At 44.7% G+C, this 20,563-nt stretch overlaps 3 protein-coding genes across 5 annotated transcripts; 1 reads left to right on the top strand and 2 right to left on the bottom strand.

Annotated features, from left to right (window-relative positions):
* Nucleotides 1-855: 855 nt before the first annotated feature.
* On the bottom strand, nt 856-8,453 carry LOC123077707 (homeobox-leucine zipper protein HOX29). 3 transcript variants are annotated; one of them, XM_044500010.1, is made up of 17 exons: nt 4,845-8,453; nt 4,627-4,733; nt 4,397-4,487; nt 4,207-4,302; nt 3,974-4,087; nt 3,799-3,882; nt 3,557-3,712; nt 3,390-3,464; nt 3,181-3,287; nt 2,895-3,087; nt 2,628-2,813; nt 2,459-2,536; nt 2,167-2,301; nt 1,762-2,081; nt 1,566-1,674; nt 1,294-1,454; nt 856-1,006 (listed from the first exon to the last, which is right to left on the bottom strand). In XM_044500010.1, the coding sequence occupies exons 1-17, from the start codon at nt 5,217-5,219 to the stop codon at nt 871-873; spliced, it is 2,523 nt and encodes an 840-aa protein (XP_044355945.1). In that variant the 5' UTR covers nt 5,220-8,453; the 3' UTR covers nt 856-870. The 3 variants fall into 3 exon arrangements, with proteins under 3 accessions (XP_044355945.1, XP_044355944.1, XP_044355943.1); XM_044500009.1 differs by having other exon boundaries at nt 987-1,454; XM_044500008.1 differs by having other exon boundaries at nt 987-1,454; nt 4,627-8,453.
* Nucleotides 8,454-8,691: 238 nt separating this feature from the next.
* On the bottom strand, nt 8,692-14,596 carry LOC123077710 (thioredoxin-related transmembrane protein 2). The gene is made up of 11 exons (XM_044500012.1): nt 14,321-14,596; nt 14,171-14,215; nt 13,799-13,855; nt 13,559-13,628; nt 12,288-12,329; nt 11,264-11,337; nt 11,014-11,084; nt 10,299-10,384; nt 10,045-10,145; nt 9,088-9,149; nt 8,692-9,003 (listed from the first exon to the last, which is right to left on the bottom strand). The coding sequence occupies exons 1-10, from the start codon at nt 14,528-14,530 to the stop codon at nt 9,090-9,092; spliced, it is 816 nt and encodes a 271-aa protein (XP_044355947.1). The 5' UTR covers nt 14,531-14,596; the 3' UTR covers nt 8,692-9,003; nt 9,088-9,089.
* A 78-nt stretch (nt 14,597-14,674) lies between these two features.
* On the top strand, nt 14,675-19,602 carry LOC123077709 (nuclear pore complex protein NUP35). Its single transcript, XM_044500011.1, has 3 exons — nt 14,675-15,275; nt 18,030-18,141; nt 19,058-19,602. Exons 1-3 carry the CDS (start codon nt 14,755-14,757, stop codon nt 19,379-19,381), a joined length of 957 nt encoding a protein of 318 aa, XP_044355946.1. The 5' UTR covers nt 14,675-14,754; the 3' UTR covers nt 19,382-19,602.
* Nucleotides 19,603-20,563: the final 961 nt, after the last annotated feature.

Here is a 20,563-nt window from a genome sequence, read left to right as displayed (position 1 = left end):
TGTACAAGATGTACCTACAAGCTGGCTACGGGCACATTTGTAGAAGGCGCCTAGCATATTTGTATTGTTACTACATGCATGGAGCATTATGAAAAATACACTTTGCATCAACGCCTAAATATATACTACCATGCCATTTCTTTAATGGGATAACCGAGATGCCCCAAGTACACTCAATTCAGCGGTAGTACAAGGATCGCTTTTTAAATGTACTAGTAGCCCACCTTGTTGGTAGATCTTGTGTCTCCGTTCTCCATCCAACGGCCCAGGAACCCATGGTGAACCAGGTGCATAAGTTCATTCGGTGCATGGGATACGTTCTCATCCACTTAAGGCTCAGCTCTTTTCAACTCTTGATTCTCCATAATCTGATTATGAGAAACTGCCCACAGAATCAGCCGTTCAGTTCTTTTTTGAGATTGTAGTCGAAGATTTTGGTATGAGTTGTGTGCTGAAATATGTAACGCCCCTAGACTGAAACTATATCTTAAATTGTTAGCACTTGATTGTTCCGAACTGCACTGAACCCGACGGATCTATCTTTCTGTTCCATTAGCTTCGTTTTCATCCCTATTAGCTGCGTTTCTGTCTTCAGTTCGATCTTTTGCCGCTTTGTCGTAGTAGATGGCTTTGGTCTGTGCCACTAGAATGATATTTCATATCGTGGACTACCTTGTTATATTTTGTGCCTGACCTTCTAGGTTCTGTTGATCTTGCATGATCAGTTGCTAGTTTAGCTGGTTTCAGTCTAGGGGTTTCTTATCTTCTACAATGGTTTCTTATCTTCTATTAGTAGTTTATTTATATGTCAAGACATAAGTTTTTTATAATGAAAATCGTAGTAGTCTATATGTCAAGACATATGATTTTTTACAATGAAAATCGGAGAGGGTAGCCTCGGAAAATGGGACACCTATACGTAGGTGTAGCAAAGCCGGAGAGCCAGTGGGTCCGCTTCTCAGTTGCCCCATTGTGCGTAGGAGAAGGAAAAGAGGAAATTAAAGTACTAGTACAAACAGCATCACCAATCTCGGCACACCATCAAGCCGTACAAAACACTACCATCATCCAACATTGTACCGCGTCCATCACCCATGCTCGAGACTTGCAACAACAGCTACAACAAACGATCGGTCCCTCGACTAAACGAAGGACCAGTCCATGAAGGCGAAGCAGACGCAGTGGGCGGCGCCGGCGCCGCCGTCGTCGAGCACCTTCCACGCCACCGCCTTCCCGTACGACGCCGGCCGGCCCATGCTCGACGCGCACGTCCCGCCCTCGACGCACGCGTACCCCTGCTCCGCCACGCTGGCCATCAGGTCCGCGCACAGCAGGCTCTTCCTCCCCTGGTCGTAGTCCAGCACCTTGTCCATGGTGATCTCCCGGAGCGCCGCCAGCGTCGTCTCCAGCATGTCCAGCCCGGACTGGTTCGCGAACGTCAAGACCGGCATCGCCTGCACCATCACAGCACGATAGATCAAGTCAGCAAAAACAAACATGCCATAATAGTATATAGTATGTGCTGAAAGAAGCTGTTCAAGGTGAGTAAAATCCTAGAACAGTACCTTGAGAGAGCAGCATAGGATGGCGCTGGTATGCTGCCAGAGGGCTTTGAGCGCCGACTCGCCGCTGCTAGCGTCTGCGGCTTTGATGAGCTCTGCCCCAAAGTGAAATCTGCACGATCAACCCAGCAGCATCAGCACAAAACACAGACTGACCGAATACACCCTGGTATACTATGATGACTGCAAGACCACAGACCTGTAGCTCTGGACAATCCATCGGGAGAGCGTGGCCGCCTCTGGAGTTACAGACGGTAGGAGGCGAGAGCTTCCATGTGGCACGAGGTGCGAGGACGACAGCGCCAGCGCTATCCTTTGCACCGACGAGATGATGCTGCGCATGTACTGCCGCGCCATGGCTGCCACGCTGTCCTGCAGGTGGCTCTCGAAGGCAAACTGAAATGCGATCGTCATCACAGCCTTCGAGCTACTCCTGGAGTGACCGGGTATCCTGCTTCCGGGTGTTCCAACCTCAAGGGTGGACGCGAGGTCCAACGTGCAGTTCGGGCTAGACGTGTCCTGCAAAACATACATGCAGCAAGAGAGGATTAAATTGTAGTCGCAAGCTGAGATGTTGTCTCATATTTAGGTGAAATCCACTTACAAGAGGAGACTCCATCGGAATGATGCGGAAACCGGAAGGCAGCAGCGGAGAATCATCACCGAAAGATGCGTCTATGGGTGCAAAGATAAGCTCTGAACAGGTGCCCATGGTGTTCTCGTCTATCCCGTTGTACATCTGCCAATGCAATCCAGAGCACAAGTTTTACAAAGGAGACAAATGATTTTCCCAAAGCTCAGTTGAGCAACTTGATGAAAAATATGTCCATCAGGTTATCTGGTTCGGTTAGGTGGTGAAATAAGCCTATTGCATAAGTGTAACAATCAAAAGTTACCTGTAAGAGGAAAAGATCGCGATGCATCAGTGTATCTTGATAGTTACTGGCATTTCCTATCTTGATAACTTCCAAGAACTGAAAAGAAGAAATTGTGCAATTAGAAAATCGAGCAGGGGGACACTACGGAGCAGGGAATTTTATAATTTACCGAAGACCAGGAGCTTACTTCCTCAGGGTCAGACGTGTGTGCTAAAGGGAGTATAACCTGGCCACTAAATCCTCCAAGACGAGACATAGGTAAATTGGAGAAATTGGGCTTCAGCGCAGAAGCAAAGAATGCATCTAAACTGCTATCAGCCCACTGCGACCGATGCTCCCGCAAAAACCGCAGTAGTGATGGTGGAGACACATCCTACAATCATTACCAGAGTCGATGTTAATATCACATTCATTTTCCAGAAATAAAACTTGGAAAGTGTGGCATGAAACTAACCTGCAATAGCATCGAGGCCTTTGCACAAAGAACACCAGTACTAACCATGGGCAGTCCATCACTGAATGTTGCGGTGCAACTCATCACTTTACTCGGGGATGAATTAACAGAGATACAAACATCATCTACGCCGTCGCTCTCAATCACGGACCATCCATCATCCGCAAGCCCACCGAGAGTTTCATTTAAACCTCTGAAACAGGTGCGAAACCAGTTACACTTTTTACTGAAACAGATTCATGACAAGAAGCATCTACAATCTGCCTGTGCTGTTCAAGAGCCCAACCTGGTGAGCTTTTGGCTCAGAGCTCGCAAGGCTGCAGGCTGTCTGCCCCATCCAGTGATTACAGAATGAGTATCTTCATGAGCAACTTGCCTGAGATAGCGCAAGGCCTGGATTTGCAAAATTGAGTTACTCCAAATATTAATGTTTTATGCCTAAGCATCAAGTGTTATCAAGAGCAATAAAAAACAGTATAGTCCATGTAACTGTACCGCCATCGACATCTTCTGGGCCACCATGGCAGAAGATTCATACAGTGGTCTCACAACTTCAGGCACACTCCAAGGCTGTGCACGAACGCAAAGTAGCTTGCTAAGTTTCTGTGATAGATGAACTAGATAAAGAAACAGTTTATCATTTGTTGCTGGATTGCTATTACCTCCAGGTCCAAATGGTCAACGATGTGAATCACGCTACCTCCACCATCACTAGGCCGGATCAAGAAACCGCTGGGAAGCATCTCACCTCTAACAAAAGGCTGCACAAGGGGCATACTTGGGCCTCCTTGCTTGCTACTGAGTGATCTTTCACATACCTTTAGAGCAAAAGCAGTCAAGCGGCTGACGCATGAACACGCTATGATACTAATTGGACACGGATGTTTGATGATTAGCAACTCACCACTAGGCTTCCATCATCGAGAATGGATGTGTAGCGCATCAACCAGAAGTCACGAGCTGGCGCTAGTGTCGTCGGAGCATAGAGCTAGAGATGGAAAAAGAATCTCAAGTTCATGATATGGCATGAGCTGAAAGGTGTCACGGTAGACAGGTAGAGTTAACCAAGAATTTGGTACCTGCATGTAGAGCAGCTCAATCGTGCCATTGCTGCCAGCAGGCAGCACATTTACTACCTCCATAGACCGGCAATCACGCAGCCACAGTGGCCGATCCTTGAGGATTTCGGCAACCTGAGTCGGCAACAGTCGGGAACACTCTTTGATTTTAACAAAATTAAAAGCGAAGAGATGTAGTGAAGTGAAAGCAAGGAGATAGTCAAAAAAAAAAAAAAGGAAAGCAAGGAGCTTACTTTGGCAGGCTCCATGCCTACGAGGCCGCAAGCTCGCGCAGCAACACCCGCGCAGCCATGCGAGATGGCGATGATTCCAATGGAATCCGGACCAGGCTGCAGACAAGAATGGTTGATTGAGCACACCATGCAAGAAGTTGAGAGTTCAGAAACAGGAAACTAATGCGAATTCAGTTGAGAGGAAAGAGACCTTCATCCCAGGCATTTGGACCCACTCGACGGCGGTTCCGGTGGCCTTGGACAGAAACTCCGTTAGTGTCTCCTCGGCGATGGACATCAATCTGCAGGAGACAAAGAGTACTGAAAATCCATACATACATATCGCACAGAAACTACTAGTAGCTGCTAATGGTATACACAGGAAAAGAAAAGAAAAGCAAAGAGAACATGGCCTGCAAGGACTGAACACAATTCACGTACCCAGCAGGGCTGGCGTCGCGGGGCGGCGGCGGCACGACGACGACGACGTTCTGCTGGCCGCTGGTGACGACCGACTCGCAGCTCGTGTCCGTGGTGGCCAGCCCCGCCTGCAACGGCAACGGGAGAGGAGGAGGAGGAGGAGTGAAGGCGTGAGCTCTCGGCGGCCGCAAGGGAGGAGGGCTCATCGTCGCCGGGGGTGGAGGTGGAGGAGTGCGTACGCTGTGCGTCTGCTGGCGGTAGTATCCGTTCTGGTAGACAAGGTGGGAGACCTGCTTCTGGAGGCGGTCGTTCTCCTCCATGAGCAGCTTGTTCATGGCGGTGAGCTTGCGGTTGAGCGACTGCAGGCGGCCGGACTCCTTGCGCTGCTTCTCCCGGCAGCGGCGGTTCTGGAACCACACCTTGATCTGCTTGGGGTCGACGTTGGCCAGCACGGCGCACTCCCGGACCAGCTGCTGCCGGCGCAGCGAGCTCGGCTTGGGGCACTCGTAGTAGAGCCGCTCCAGCGCCTCCACCTGCTCCGGCGTGTAGCGCACGTACTTGCTCGCGTCCATGGCCGCCGCCGCCGCCTCCCTCGCCTCCCTCGCCGTCACCATCGGCACCTACCCGCACGTACGTACGTGCCTACCAACCTGTCCCTCTCCCTCTCTCTACCCCGCAGCCGTTGGTTGAAGGGTACGTACGTGGACTAGTAGAGTGGAGTGAAGAAGAAGACCTAGATGGTGGACTAGCATGTGGTCAGCATGGGGAAGGTGGGAGGGAGCGAGAGGCCATGGCCGGAGCGCCGGTGCCGGTGCCGCTCGCTCGCTTAGCTTAATTTGCTCCCTCTAGTCTAGTGGCCGGGGCGGGCGGGGCATCGGCAAGCACAAGGAGGGCCGTGCTTTTTTGGTCGACGAGCTGTGTCGCTTCTTCTTTAAAGAAGCAAGAAGCAAAAGGAAAAAAAATAAAAACTCGCTCGGTCGATCGAACCAACCGCGCGCGCGTGCTATTAAATTTCGAAAAGGAAAGTTCCGTGCGGCCTCATCCAACCCATTCCCGGCCGTCCGGCATAGTTTTTGCCAAGGGATCGATCGTTCATTTCGTATCCCCCACCTACAACGGCGGTAAATCATTTGCCTTTACAAGGCAGGAATTTACAGAAAAGATTAAAAAAAACACTCGCTTCAACTCCGTGCTGGCCCATCAAAAACCCGATTCCGGCATTTTCCGTATCCTCCACCAACAACAGCAAACCATTCAGAATGTTGGGACTTCACTTGAATTTTGCATAAATTTTACAGAAACAGTTCAGCACCCATGGAATCTGGCGAAAATACTCATCCAAACAGGCCTACTAGATACATTACTTCTGTTAAAATTCAGGAGCAATTTGAAGCTAGTGAGGATTATTAGGACAGCTACCAGCTGATCACTAATACATTCCCCGTTAGAATCAGTACCGCAGTTTAGCTTAACAAAATAACAACGGACCACACACTAGTTTACGCAACTAACTGGAAGCTTTCCGCACATGCTTTAGCAGATTCGAGGCTTTGCTTATCTTTTTCCTTCTTTACTTGTTTTTCTATCGGTAGAATACAAGCTGCATCTTTTTCCTTTGTCGCGCGCGCCACGCACATAGGGAAGGAGAGAAAACAACTGAAAATTCAGCAGCAGTGGCCAAAGGAATCCCTTTTCCTTTATCTTTTTCCTGCTCTCCTTTCAATATTTTCGCCAGCGCTCTACTCAAGAGACATTCCCCCTGGCTCAGGGCGTGAGCTCTCGATCCTTGAGATCGCCCGCGGATATTCCTCGTGGGTTCGCGTAAATTCGCTAATTATATGGCCCTCTTGGAGAAGCCGCATCCCTTCCCTGATCTCTCTTCCATAGGAACACTCAAACTCCTCTGGAAAACTAAGAAAAAATGCATGCCTTCAGCGGTCCAGAAATGAGTCCAGATTTCTTTAGCGTTCAAGTTCTCAAGGCATAAAATATGTATGCAATTTTGGTGCTATTCCGATTTTCCTTACAGCCATTTCTGAAAGCAAAGCAGGGAACAAGACGCTGTTCCAAAGAGCAAAGCAGCAGTACCTGATCCAAACCAGAGAATTTTCCTCGAGATTGGAGACGGGAGGCAGAGAGGCGGATTTCATCTTCCAATCCAAAGAGTAGTAAAACATGTAACGGGTCGGGTTGTGTGTGTGCGAAACGCAGAAGACCCGGCGAGAAAGCGGATTTTCCTCGGCAATTGGAGCCTGATTAAAGGCGGCGTCGCGCATCTTGGACTCCGATCCGCCCCATACAGATTCCGTGTCAGTATCAGCAACACACCACGGCGTCGGTGAAAATCCGCCCAGGCTTTCTTCCTTTGCAACCCTTCTTTTTACCGCTTCTTTCTTTACCGCTTATTTTTACTGCTTTGCAGCTGGTCTCGGTTCCAGAACGGGCAGCGATCATTTCAAACAGCTTTCTTTTACCTCTTCACAAGGCTCCAGACACTCGTCAAACACTCAGGCATTTATATTCCTTGAGAAAATCTTTGATTCAGGGCTATTTGGGTAGAAAAGAAATTTGGTCTAATGGGTGTTTCTTCTTATTTTCCATGGTTATGTACATGCATGAATATGCAGGCGAATTTCATGTGTGTTATTGGTACAGATTCTGTGGACATGCTAAAGTGGTTTCTCCCCATCCCTATAGTACTATCTCCGTTTCGAATTATAAGATGTTTTGGATATTTCAATATGGACTACATATGGACTAAAATGAGTGAACAAAAACACTAAAACGGGGCGTTATACATCCGATTTCAGAAAGAAAGAAAAATTGAACATCTTATATTTGGAATGGAGGGAGTATTTGGGAGCAACCGAGCAAGTTAGCATCTTCAGGATGGTATGAGCCCTTGAGATGAATGGTTTACATAAAATAATAGGAGTATAACAACTAGTAGCATGGACACTCACAGATTATATTAAAAATAGCCAAAATGATTCTACATATGGTCATTTTCTCTAGAACCAAAGCATTGCAACTCTGAAGTGAGGTAAATCGAAGAAGAAAAACATGGCAACTATATAGGAGTGTCAATGCAGCGCAATTCTATAAGAATACAAAGAAGTTTATTGTCCTCGAAAGATGTTTGGATGCTCCTCGAAAGTTTCCATGAGGTATAGCCTCAGCATGCTCGAATTCCTCATCATATTTAGATTGAGCCATTCATAGAAATTTTATAGGAATGTGCAATCAAAAGGGCCTAGAAAGGTCTCAGTATACGTTTTGGTTTGATGATTCAAATGACAAGTTAGTTTTATTTCCCATCTGCATTACACTGCAATGATGTCGTATTAATGCGGGTAACCACAAAGGGGGGGTTGCAGGCTATCAGCTTGACAGCTGCAAGCCAACCACTATTGAGCACTGGTCCACATGGCACCTGCCAAGACCACACTTTACCTCATATCAAAACTCAAAAGGAGATACTCCATGTTTCCTTTCCGACTCTAAGGAGAGGAGATACTCTGCTGCAAACATATGAAAACATTCTTTTTGGATTAAAAACAGCCAAAGCTAAAAAGCTAGAGCTTGTCCTATCCCACTACCAACACCTAACCTGGGTCTGACGTGTCATGGCCTGGATATGCACACCTTTTGTGTTATTCTAAGCTAATCACCCATCCATGGTCCTCTTTGGCCTCCCCAGATTTGCAAAACTAATATTTTTTGCTGATCTTATCAGCCCATTCCCCCCTTCTTTTGAATAACCAGCAGGCTTATTCTAAACCCACCACCAATCCCTCCTTCCACTGGGCAGTCAGCTTTTGTTAACAATGCCACCAAAATCCCGCTTTTCCCCCACTTAACAATGGTGGTGGCCAAATGCAAAGCTTTGAGTTTTATATATTTTCAATCAAGATTATCAAGGAGAGCACTAAGCACATATTTAAGATGCGAATTCACATGGAAAAGCATCATGCATGTGACAGATAATGGAATGGAGTTTAAGGGGGGACAGGATGGCCTACCGTGCAGGCCATTACCGCTTGGAAAAGGTGCCGAGATCCATACAAATTCCAAGACACTGCTCTGTGGAAACGAATGGTGTCTGGATTGACCACTACTGCAGTGCAAAGCATGGTCGGTGAATCATTACAAGATCTGTACAGTGGCAGTAACGTTCCAGAATTCAAGAAGTGACAGATCGTAGTAAGATGCGAAAACATATTTGTCGCCACAAAGTATACTGGCCTTGGATTGGATGGGCGCAACCAAACCCATCGAATAAAACAAGCTTCTTGAAGATGCTCCCCTGAAGTAATCGTTTCCACACAACTGTCTGGTCCATTTATCTCGTCCGAATTGTCACCTTCAATTCGAGACACCTGGGATAGACGATGGATCCTACGACAGGATGAATTCAGTTGACAGGTGTTCTCTAGATGGTGAAATGAAAAGGACAGTGAAAGTCATCTGTGGCTGACTTACAACTAGGTCGACAGGAATTCAATCAGTCTCCTGTCAAGATCAAAGTGATGGCAGAGAAGCTTCTGCAAGAAAGGTAAAGGCATAATATCACTATATCAGACATCTCTCCCAAAAGCAATACCACATAGTTGGAGCTCATCATTAATGCTTGACATATTTGAATTTCACAATAAGGTCAGTGAGGAAGACAGTATAGCTAACTGAAGTTTCAGGAGCTCTATCATTGGTGCAGCTTTGATGTGTTTATCATCTCAGTAATCAGTGCTTTGATTAAGTCACAATGCCAGATAACCAGCACCTGATGTTTTGTCGGAACTGAAACGAAAGGGAACTGTGGTGTCATATTGCACCGCATATCACCTGGTTTCACGGCTTTTTAGGTAGGCCATATCTCAACTAATTCATTTTCCCCCTTTTCTTTAACAGGGAGGACTGGAGAGAGCGTTGCTTAGTTAGCTAGGTGTGGAGTGCACGCTCAGCCCACCTGTGTTTAAGTTCTGGACCAGGCAGGAAGCTCATGGTTGTCTCTCCTTCATAAAAATGCCATAGGGACTACTCTGTGTAGGCCTAGTTTTAGGTCCGACACCCTCATTAGCTTCTCTGAACTACTTTTTTCCTTTTTTCTTTTCAGGAACTGGGGTTATCAGTTTCCCACAATTGGAATAACCAGCCAGATCAAAATTAGATACAGAAGTAGAATAATGAAGCTCTTTAGAGAAAATAACCATATTCCTACTTCTTAATGCCAAAACCTGATTTGGCTATATGCCTAAAAGTAACTTGTTTCCGGTTATTCCTCCAGTTGTGCACTTATTGATTCTCTTGCTACAAGACAGTTTGGTTGAACAGATAATATTCCAAATCTATATCATATTAGTTTGTACACGAAAAGGGGGAGACGATGAACTTATTTCAGTCATAATTCATAATAAAACTATGGAAGTGATGAAAATTAACCTTGGTAACTTTTGGCACGAATACTTTTGTTCCGTTTCCGATTTCTGGGAGCCGAGCAACTTCAGTCGCCTTGTCAAACAGTATATAAGTGGGAAGATGGTCTGTCAACGAAATCAACAGAGAGAATGTAAACCTCGTGGGAAGAAACACTTAAGCACATTCTGAACAAGATCCAGTAAGGAGTACATGTAATGTAGACCATCCAAACCAAGTAGAAAGCAGCATAGATGACAGAAGTAAAACTAAAGATTTACCCCACATGGATATTCCAAACCTCGCTGCAGCATTTGGAAAATGCCCTAGATCAACTAATCCAAAAGAAATGTTCTTGTTGGAGTATCTGCATTAAGAGAATAATCAGAGTATGATCTCATAAAAAGAAAATGCTACTGATATTGTGCTCAGAACAAACTAAAGGTATTTTGATAGATTATTACACTCATCGTACTAATATTGCTGGGAAAAGATCAGCTCGCTAATCAGTAAAATAGTGTATATCCTTTAAAAAAGAGAGTAAAATAGTGTACTTCAGAAGTAAAGTAATGTAAGAGGCATGAGGCTGGAAAGCTAAATGACAGGAATATCTCATGCTTCCAGCTAAGACTCAACCACGAACTCTCTCACAATTGTAATGCCCAGCTAATGCCTAACTCTAGTATCCATTGTTTATAATGCATCCTGCTTCAGAAGCTTAAGAGATAATAAGGCGCCCTGGCAGCGCCTTAGGAATATGCCCGCTATAGGCACTTAGGCTTCGCTTAAGCGTCAGAGCGAGCGGTGCTCACTTTAGGTCGCTTTACCGCCTTGTAAACCATGCCAGTGGCCATAGATTGTAAATTACCACAAATTGTCAAATAAATGATGGAAAGAGTCTATTATACTGGAGAATTTTTAGACTTTTTGTACAAATATTGAGCTCAGAAGTGCAAAAACAACTGTAAAAGGAGTAAAAAAACTCCAAATACTTACAAGTTAGAGAGTTCAGGCATGACACTGCTTGCTTGTATACATGGTGTTAAAAAGGAAGTCCGGAACTCAACCTGTTAAAATTGAAATAACAAATCGAACAATGAGCAAAATCTGTTTAGGATCCTACTCACTGAAGGCGGTAACATACAATATGGGATTGAAATATGTGCTATTAGAAGTCCCCAAAAAATGAAATAGTAAATGCAGTAAAAAAACGGAGTAAATGGTAAAAATAATTACAGGAAATTACCAGCCAAAATCGTGTTGTTGGCTCTTCAGTTAGCAGGCTTTCCAGTTGCAACGGGGTCAAATGATTTAAATGACCTAAGCAAAAAAAATGAACATCTTATTTCATCTCCGACTTAAGAGAGAACAGCAGTGATGTTTGAAATTAGTGTAAAATGAATATGAATAATGGGAGTAAGTGTAATACTTCAGCATTATGACTTAACAGAAGAATATGATTCTACAGTGTCGCATTTTTAGCAATTGGATCACATATGGGTGTGCCTAAGGAAAAGAGGAGCACTTGCATATAGTAAAAGGAACGAAATTGTTAAGCTAGAAACCAATTTGTGAGTATAATTTATTCAACTCGTGATCTTGATCTGGCTCAAAACTTTCTGTCAAGCATTTTGTCAAGGTTTGCAATACTGGCAATCCCCAGCTAAATTAACTTTTGTAGATGATTCAGTTTACCAATTTCAGATTAAGGCCTTTTAGGCTAATTAGAGAATAGGTGTCACAATTCCAACTGCAATAATACTTGCCAAGAAGTAATTAGAATGCCCACGTTGTGGCATTCCAGTGAAAGTAGGGTTACTCCTACGACATGTCCTGGTATACCAGTGTGATTCAGGGTTCCAAACTCCTGTCTATGAGACAACTGGGAACAAAAAAGGCCACATCGATTGCCTATTTATCTATATTGTCATCCACTAATCTGAAGACACAATCAACAGCCATCTCACTCGTTCGCTATGACAGATGATTCTCAAGTAGGTAAGCCACAACAAATGTGCCCCACATAGGATATACCTGACAGAATCAATGGGTTTGCAACTATGAGCACGCATTGATTAAAGTTTAATTACCAAGAAGTGGAATAATCACATCAATGATGCCGAAAAAAGATACGAATATAGACTGAGGGAATATCATCTAACTTTAGGAATACAGTTCACTGACAGAGAGATTTTTTTTTCTTTTGAGGGGGGCAAAACTATGCATAACTTCCATGACTAAATGATTAAAAATACAATTGTAAAACATACCTAGGCCATCATAAGGTGGCTGTTGAGCCATAGCATATATAACTGCAGATGAAAAAAAATATAAGCAACGGTTAAAATGGGTGAATGAAGCAGTTCAGATTAGCGTGAAAATTGTATGTATAGCATATCTCAAATTTTACTGCCAGGAAAAACTTCTGATAGGATTATGATTTGAATGCATCCTGAAATCAGAGTATTAAGGAGCATCAAGACTTAGATAAACCAGGAAATCTTAGAGGAGCAAGTAGGCAACCAACAGCCAGTGTGCCCCATATCAGATATACTTCTCATTGGCAGTATCAATGCTTTTTCTACTCCATTCACAAATATAAGATGTTCTAACTTTTTTCTAAATTCGATGCATATAGACATGTAGTTCATACTGAAATATCCAAAACATCTTATATTCATGAACGGCGTACTATGACTAGCATAATAGCTCATAACTTAACACACAAAATACACTTGGTACTCTGCAGTAGTGGGGGCTGCAATGCCACTGGCGTCAGCATTGCCACACAGTATGTCACTCATATCGAGCTAGCCAATGTGGATCTTGCTGGGTCTGGGAGTGTCTTGCCATGCTACATATCAAGGAAAACAAATTGTTCGCATCCTGCCTAAAGAAGATGACCCCGATCAGGAGTACCATTTCTATGATCCTCAGCGGTATACTACAAGCAAGGGATGGATAATGTGATAAGAGCTTGGGCTAAAATTACATTGCAACTGACACTTGTTGCATAGCATATGTTCCTCCTCAGTGCTTTGGTAGGAAACGTTCAGTCAGTGATCCTTTTTTTCTTTACTGGCTGAGTAATGAATTCACAGCAATACAATTACAGTTTAACAATTCCAGTTATTTAATATTAACTCATTCATAGTCTTTCATAGTCTGGTGTTACTAATATCATGGCTACAGCTTCGTTTTGCAAACTTGGATGGGTGTTCGATGATCAGGGCTACGATCTAAGAAAAGAGACAGATTCAAGTATACAGGACAAGGGTACAAATGTTACATCATAACAAATGATCAATCTAAGTGACTGTTACATAAACTGATAAACCTACAAGTCATGTTGGAAAACGATTGAGACCAGTCTAATAGAGCAAAAAAACACTGTGGGAGATTCAGAGAAGAAGGAAATTCCCTATTAAGTGCTCAGAACTTGACCACATCGTCAGGGGGTGATATAAAACGCGATAGTTATTTTACTTTGCTCTTCACATGAATGCACATCCATAAAACACAAAGATAAACAAAAGCATACCGATAAATCCCAGTAGGTAGCCGACAGTCAACCAATAATCAATAACAAAAGTAACAACCAACAAGAGACCCTGCAAAGCAAAACAAGAACATAAGGAGCATTAAGATATTTAGCAATAGCAACTGTAGTAGGGAACAGCGATGACTTTTAATAACTTGGTTTACCCTTGCCTAGAAATGCATAAAAACCAGAAATCATGATAACAAAGTAAGAAAACACAGCCATTCCATAAGCACACACCTTTGCGTAGAGCAATGAATCAGCGATGAATGTCTCCCAGTGTTCCTCCTTAACAATCTGGTAGGCATTATATTATTTGGTCAGCAAATTAGAAGCTTCAATTTCATACAAATCATATGAGTGCTTTTGAGAGACCTGCGTTGGGACCTAACTAACCCCGAATGCAAAGATAGAAAATCGCAAAAACCATGACTACTGAGCATCATATCACATGGTGGCACTATGGTCACGTTAGCATTGCTTGGAAACTGTACATTTCCAGCTCTATTTCACACGCAGCTCAGTACTCCAACAAGTCGAATTGCCGAATTCCAGTACGGTACAAGGGAAACTTTACTCGGAAACACTAATTGTGGTCATTAAACACTGTACCTTCACCGTGAAGAGCACCAGGAACACGAGCACCGCCTGGATCTCCTGCAGAAACACAGACACAGACCCCGATCCGGATAAGCCAAAACAGTTCAAGAACCCGCTGGACGGCACGATCCGGATCTACACTCGGGTGCCGCGGGATCTCACCCGTCGGATAAGGCGGCTGTGGAGCTCGGCGTCGTCCTCGGCCGAGGGCGCCGTGGTGCGGGCCGCGAAGTAGGAGAAGAAGGCGATGAGGTGGAGGAAGTAGTAGGGCTCCGAGATGGCCACGTCGAGCCACGGGAACGGGTGCCCCCGCCTGCTCGCCCCGCCGCTCGCCGCCGGCGCCGACGCCTCCGTCGCCGTCGCAACCTCCATTTTGCCTGCTTCAACTTTTGACCCGGAAACAGATACGCCTTCGCAGTAACCTCTCGTGTGTTTCCCTTCAAGTAGGCCCCACCAGTCACGGGTCCACCAGTCGGTGACGGTCAGCTTCCGTTGCTTACGCTTTCGCTCGCGTCGATAAACCCAAAGCCACACTCAGACAGTCGATCGTGTTCGTGTCACTAGGGTTTCTGCTCCTCCTCCTCCTCGCCGCCGCGATGAGCGCCACCAGGCCGGACCACCGGCGGCACCAGTCGCCGTTCCTCCGGGACCTCTCCTCCCCGATATCCTCGTCCTTCCGCATGCCCCCGGCGTCCGTGCGCCGCGAGGCCCAGGCCTCCACCCCGCCGCCGCCTCCCCCGCTGCTCTCCCTCGATGACCTGTCCCGCCACTCCCCCTCGCCGCCGCCCCACACGCCTCCGCAGGCAGCCATGTCCCCTTCGCCTCCTCCACCTCGCGGGGGGCTCTTCTCCACCCCGCAGCGCTCCAACGGCTCCCCCTCCCCGGCGGCGTGGTGGTCCCCCTCGAGGGAGGAGAAGGCCAGGGATAGTTCCCCGGTCGACGGAGTCGTACATCAGCAGCAGTCCCCGGCGACGGCCTCCGCTCAGCAGCCGCAGCAGCAGCAGGTGGCGCTGATCACGCTGCCGCCGCCCAGGGAGGTCGCGCGTCCGGAGATGCCGAGGGATTCGGTGCTCTCCACTGGCCGGGTCGACGAGGAGGAATGGGTCACCGTTTTTGGGTATGTCGCCTCTCCTCTTGCTGACTCGATGCGAATAATGCTCTAGATTTCTGATGGAATTTGTGGCGTCGGATTCATATAGTTGTGTATGTCTACTATGCTTATACTATGTTATTATTGCAATTAGAGCTAGTTGGGGTTGTTGTTTAAGTGATTGGTAAGTGACTGAAGCGGACCAGTGTACAAAGAATTAGGAATCATGTATGTCTTGTATGTGGTGCACTGTAGGAATTGTATGGGACGAGACAGAATCATGTGATGTTTCACCGATGCAGTTTTGAAATACTGTGTCCTTTTAAATCTGTACTTGTGTTTTTTTTACCAAGATTAGCTATATGACCTTATCTGAAAACAATAGAGTGCTTAAAATGATTATTGACATTCATGCTTGAAGCAACATCCAAATACCCATCAGGTTACTATGTAAAGGTGTGATGGACAGCTGAGGCCAGAAGTCCAATCGTTAACAAGTTGAATTTGGGAGATCCATTAGCCCATGAATGATAATTTTGGGACATGGTACCATTATGCTATTGCTGACTCTGACCAAATCACCAAACTCGTAAACACATTAACTGATTGGTATGTGACTGAAGTGGATCAGTGTACAAAAAAAAAGGGATTCCTGTATGTCTTGTATGCAGTACACATGTAGGAGTTGTATGTGATCAAACAGAACCATGTTCCGATTCGCTGATGCAGTTTCAACATACCGTGATATAATTGTGTTTTTATACCAAGATTAGCTATATGACCTTAGCTGAAAACAACAAACTACTTAAAATGATTGTTTGCATTCATTTCTCCAGCTTAATGCTTGAAGCAACGTCCAAATACCAATCGTACTATGTAAAAGAACGATGGAGAGCTGAGGCCTAAAGTCCAATCGTTAACATGTTGAAATTTGGAAGATCATTAGCCTAAGAATGATAATTCTGGGACATAGTACCATTATTATGCTATTGCTGACTCTGACCAAATCACCGAACTCCTGAACACATTAACCAATTCATTTCTGCTCATTTTTTAGACCAAACTATATTTTGGTAGTTCGAGCCATCGATGTGCTGAGTGCTGACCTTGTGGAAATCTCTTAGTATTTATGATCGATGAAATTTGTTATTTGTCACAGATTTTGTGACGTTTATTGTCTGAGAGCTATTCATTTTCAAGCTTTACGTACCAATTGTTACAAAAGAACCATGCCCAGCTGTGCCTGATGAGAAAATGTTACAGTTCTCTTGTTATTTCACATGTGTATTAGGCTATGGACTGCATTTCCTGATTAACACATGTTCTCTGTATTATACAGTTACTCGGTATATTTACGATTTGGTACCCTACTACCCTTGCACATTTGTTGGTTTTGTGATAGCTTATTATTTGCTATGCTTATTGTTCTGCGACCTTGTGTGAGTGGGAGTGATTTAATGTCCATATTCAATGGATTTATTTCTGCCCAAGAATGGTGGTTTTCTATGCTTTCTCATTTGTGGCCCTGTCATACAGATACCTACATTTAGTGGAAACTTAGCTAATCTAAAAGGAGGTAGTAGCATTGTTTTTAGTGTGTTGCCTAAGCGCTGAGGCGCCTCAGGATGGTATGGCGTCCGGCGTCCGCCCTGGCTTAGACATGAAACGCACGACTGCTTCAGTGAAAGGTCCACTGTCGTCAGAGGTCTCTGCTACTGCCTGTTCCTCGGTGCATCATCGTTGTGGCTGTGCATCATTGTTGTGGCTGCTTCTGGGGCTTGGAGACGACGACCCCACCATCCCCCAACACTCCGGCGAGCATCCCTTCATGCGCCTGCTTCCACCGTCGCCTTCTCTTGCCGGATCTACTCTGCTGTTGAGGAAGAAGGGATGCTGTGGTGAGGGAGAATCAGAGAAGGCTAGGGTCATGATCAGAAGGGAGGAGTTTTAGGGTTGTGTGCTGCTACAACGAGGAAAGAGAGCAGAAGGTGTGCGGTGGCTGTGGTGAGGTAGGAGGGAGTGAGGATAGTGGAATTAGGTCACAGGAGGAGTCTACTAGATGGGCTTTTGGGCCACAGGGAAGTGCATAGGTAGTGGCCCATCTCTCGGTCTTTCTTATTTTTCCTTGCAATATACTCCCTCCGTTCCAAATTACTTGTCGCAAGTATGGATGTATCTAGATGTATTTTAGTTCTAGATACATCCATTTCTACGACGAGTAATTTGGAACGGAGGGAGTATAATATAAGAGCGTTTTTTACACTAGTGTGGTATAAAAAACGCTCTTATATTATGGGACAGAGGGGGTGCGTGCTAAACTGCTTGATTGCTCTGTTCCTTCTATGTCTAAGGCGTTGCCTTACCGCCTCGCCTTGCATTAGGAGGTTGAGCAATGAGAACAGCTGGTAATGTAGCAATAAATAGTTTTATAGGAACCTTATGTAAGTTCAGCATCTAGACGTTGGATGATGCACTATAGTATATATAGTCAGACATAACATCTGGATAAACCTATGCTATCGTTGCATATGGAGATGTCTCTTGAACATATCAATAAGATTGCATCCCCCCGGTGCCAGTTATACCCCTCTCATCTTTTCAGCGTCCGATATACAGACATGATTATTATTGTTGTACTTGAATGTATAATTTCTTAAGCTATGTCCTTTGAAGCAGATCTTCTCCAATGCATGATCTAGTTCATTGATTAATTTTCCTGTCCTAATTAAAATGTGCTTATGTATTCTATGTCTGATCATGCTCCTTGCCTTGTTCTGCCAGTTTTCTGCCGGTTGATGCCAACTTTGTACTGATAGAATTTGAGAAATGTGGGTTAGTCTTGAGACACGTTCCTGGTCCGAGGGATGCGAACTGGATGCATATCTTGTATCAGGTAAACTTGTACTAAATTGTTTGAGTACTGATACTTATAATATAACAGATCTCTATTTTTCCCTACTCATAATGAAAATATTAATCTGAAAGTAATATTATAATATCATTGCGCGCGAGGGTGTATCCTCAAAAACTTGGAGTGCTCCGGTACTCTGTCTGCAAATACCACTTCAAAAGTGGTAAAAAATTCAAGAAAAATGGAAGACAGAGACACAACATGTGTCAACTATGTCATGTGTTGAAATCCAAATTCCAATCTCAAATCTAGAAACAAAAAAAAAATTACAAATCCAGCTGTGAGTAGTGAATTTTTGGCCCATTATCACTGCCAGCACTGTATCTGTCATTTGTGTTTCTTGAGCTACATATTGAGTTTGCATTTGAAATTTTGTGACAAGATAGGTACATGCAGTATCAGTATTTTCAGAATTTTTTTAACGACTTTAGATAGTCTGAAACACATGGGTGTATCGGGAGAATCAAAATCACAGTAGCGGCTAAGGAAATTCAAAATCACAGAAGCAACTAAATACACCAATTTTTTGCTAGCTTATGTATTTGTTTCTGAACTGAAAAAAAAATGAAGACTGAAACAAACCGTGAGTGACACAACAGTTCCTTCTGTGGTCTGTGCACCTACTCTACTATACCAGCATATCATATGAAGTGATGATGGACACAATGGTCTATATTGCCCTGTAGTTTGATTGTCCTTTACTATGACACAGTGCCTTGATGTGCTAAGCTTTGCCTACCATCAATTATTTTATGTGGGACCTTGCTAATGTACTCTAGTTGAAACTCGTACAGTTAGTAGAAAGTATGCAAAATTCCACTTTAAGGCCCCAGATCCACCCCTTGTTGGTTGTGGGTCAGTCTCATCGCTGATTTGTGTTTCCTTTTGTATGTTTCAGAGCCGTCATGATGCACAGAAAGCGCTCGCCAAGCACGGCCAGCAGCTAAACAGTGTTCTTATCATTGGGGTGAAGCAAGTGGATCCATGGCAGCGGCCGTATCTGAACGAAAACACCGATGACACCTACAACGGCGGCATGTCGGTTCCGTTTCCGTCGCAGGCCGTAGCGCCGAGCGGTTTCGCTACCAGGAACGCGTTAGCGCCTTTGCCGAGCAATCCCATGCAAAACAGCAACGAGAGCAACCGCGGGGCGTCCGGAGCCATCGCTTCGCCCGCGAAATCGGTCTTGTCCAAAGTCATGGACGTGATGTTTGGCCTCTAAACTTTTTTGGCGATTGTATCAAGGCAAAACGAGGATATACCATATGTTTTCTTGTTGTTTGCTTCCGTTGTTGTGATGCCGTTACATGGTGTTTCGCCCCATGAATTAGAAGTTGTGGAGTTACATGCGTATGGCAGATGAATCATCTGTCCCTGGTGTCAACCTCCCTTCTAAATTTATTGATGCTGGCCGGCCTAATGTTCCACACGTCTTTACTGAGAGATTTAGCGGGCGCGGAAGAAATGATATCTCATCAACCTGGAGACAGGATGCGAATTGTTCCCCCCGTGGAAACAACGGATCCGGCGTTGCTTCTGCTCTGTTGTTCTCTGTATCTTGCAGGAACCGGAGAGAAAAAGGAGGTTGACCTCTGCTAGTCAGCTACGGGTAGACTTTCAGCACGCATTCTGAATTCTTCATGATTACGGTATGAACGCAAACGGTTTGACAAATCGAAACAGCTGACGATCCATCATTCGTTGACATAGCGCGGTTTTAGTCAGTCCCAGCTCGCTAAATTCAACATTTTTTAAAAATACACTAAATTCAACATTAAGAGTACTACTATGCTGCTTAACAGTACTTGTTATAGATGATGAAATATAATTAACTCGATAAGTAACAACATCAAGTACGTCCGGGCGGCTCCAGGTCAGAATTTCAGCACGTCTCATGAACAAATCAACGATGAATGTAGTACACGGAAATGTCAACCGATATATTTTAGCACAAGGTAAACTAAAATCTTTCCAAAATTGCGGGCTGGTGCAGGCTACAAAATGTGTGAAGCCACCACGTTGCGATCTTTGCACCTGCAGAAAATAATACTAATATGTCAACTCCAGGTACACAATGGTGAGCATTTGTTTTAATCAAAAGCGTACATCTGTTGTACTATTGAATTAAACGCCAGAAGTTTTCTTTCTTTGAGATAATATTACTAATATTATCTAGGGAGTGCCTCTGGCATCAAAATATTTTTGTATGTCTTCTCAGCCGGCCAAGTGTCTCCCAAAAAGCTGTCTTTACCGAAGGCCGTACACAAAAACATTGCATTTTATTAAGACATGAGCTTGTCCTCTTGCCAATCCTGGACATTTTAAAATCATGTGGAAACGGAGAGAGCACGTACTTAAAAACATATAGTGTTAGTACTTGATAGACAAAACTTTGATGATTTAT

This window comes from Triticum aestivum, chromosome 3D (genome assembly GCF_018294505.1).
Source record: "Triticum aestivum cultivar Chinese Spring chromosome 3D, IWGSC CS RefSeq v2.1, whole genome shotgun sequence".
Lineage (NCBI taxonomy): Eukaryota > Viridiplantae > Streptophyta > Magnoliopsida > Poales > Poaceae > Triticum > Triticum aestivum.
Note: the sequence above shows the minus strand (reverse complement) of the source record. Positions and strands in the feature narration are given on the sequence as shown.

Coding starts and splice junctions, on each gene's coding strand:
- LOC123077707 (XM_044500008.1), bottom strand. CDS start 5,219: ATGGTGACGGCGAGGGAGGCGAGGGAGGCGGCGGCGGCGGCCATGGAC. Junction 3,465..3,556: donor TTGACCATTTGGACCTGGAG/GTAATAGCAATC, acceptor GTTCGTGCACAG/CCTTGGAGTGTGCCTGAAGT. Junction 3,088..3,180: donor CTGAGCCAAAAGCTCACCAG/GTTGGGCTCTTG, acceptor CACCTGTTTCAG/AGGTTTAAATGAAACTCTCG.
- LOC123077710 (XM_044500012.1), bottom strand. CDS start 14,530: ATGGAGGTTGCGACGGCGACGGAGGCGTCGGCGCCGGCGGCGAGCGGC. Junction 13,856..14,170: donor TGGTGCTCTTCACGGTGAAG/GTACAGTGTTTA, acceptor AATGCCTACCAG/ATTGTTAAGGAGGAACACTG. Junction 9,150..10,044: donor TCGTGCCAAAAGTTACCAAG/GTTAATTTTCAT, acceptor CCTTTCTTGCAG/AAGCTTCTCTGCCATCACTT.
- LOC123077709 (XM_044500011.1), top strand. CDS start 14,755: ATGAGCGCCACCAGGCCGGACCACCGGCGGCACCAGTCGCCGTTCCTC. Junction 15,276..18,029: donor GAATGGGTCACCGTTTTTGG/GTATGTCGCCTC, acceptor TTGTTCTGCCAG/TTTTCTGCCGGTTGATGCCA. Junction 18,142..19,057: donor GGATGCATATCTTGTATCAG/GTAAACTTGTAC, acceptor TGTATGTTTCAG/AGCCGTCATGATGCACAGAA.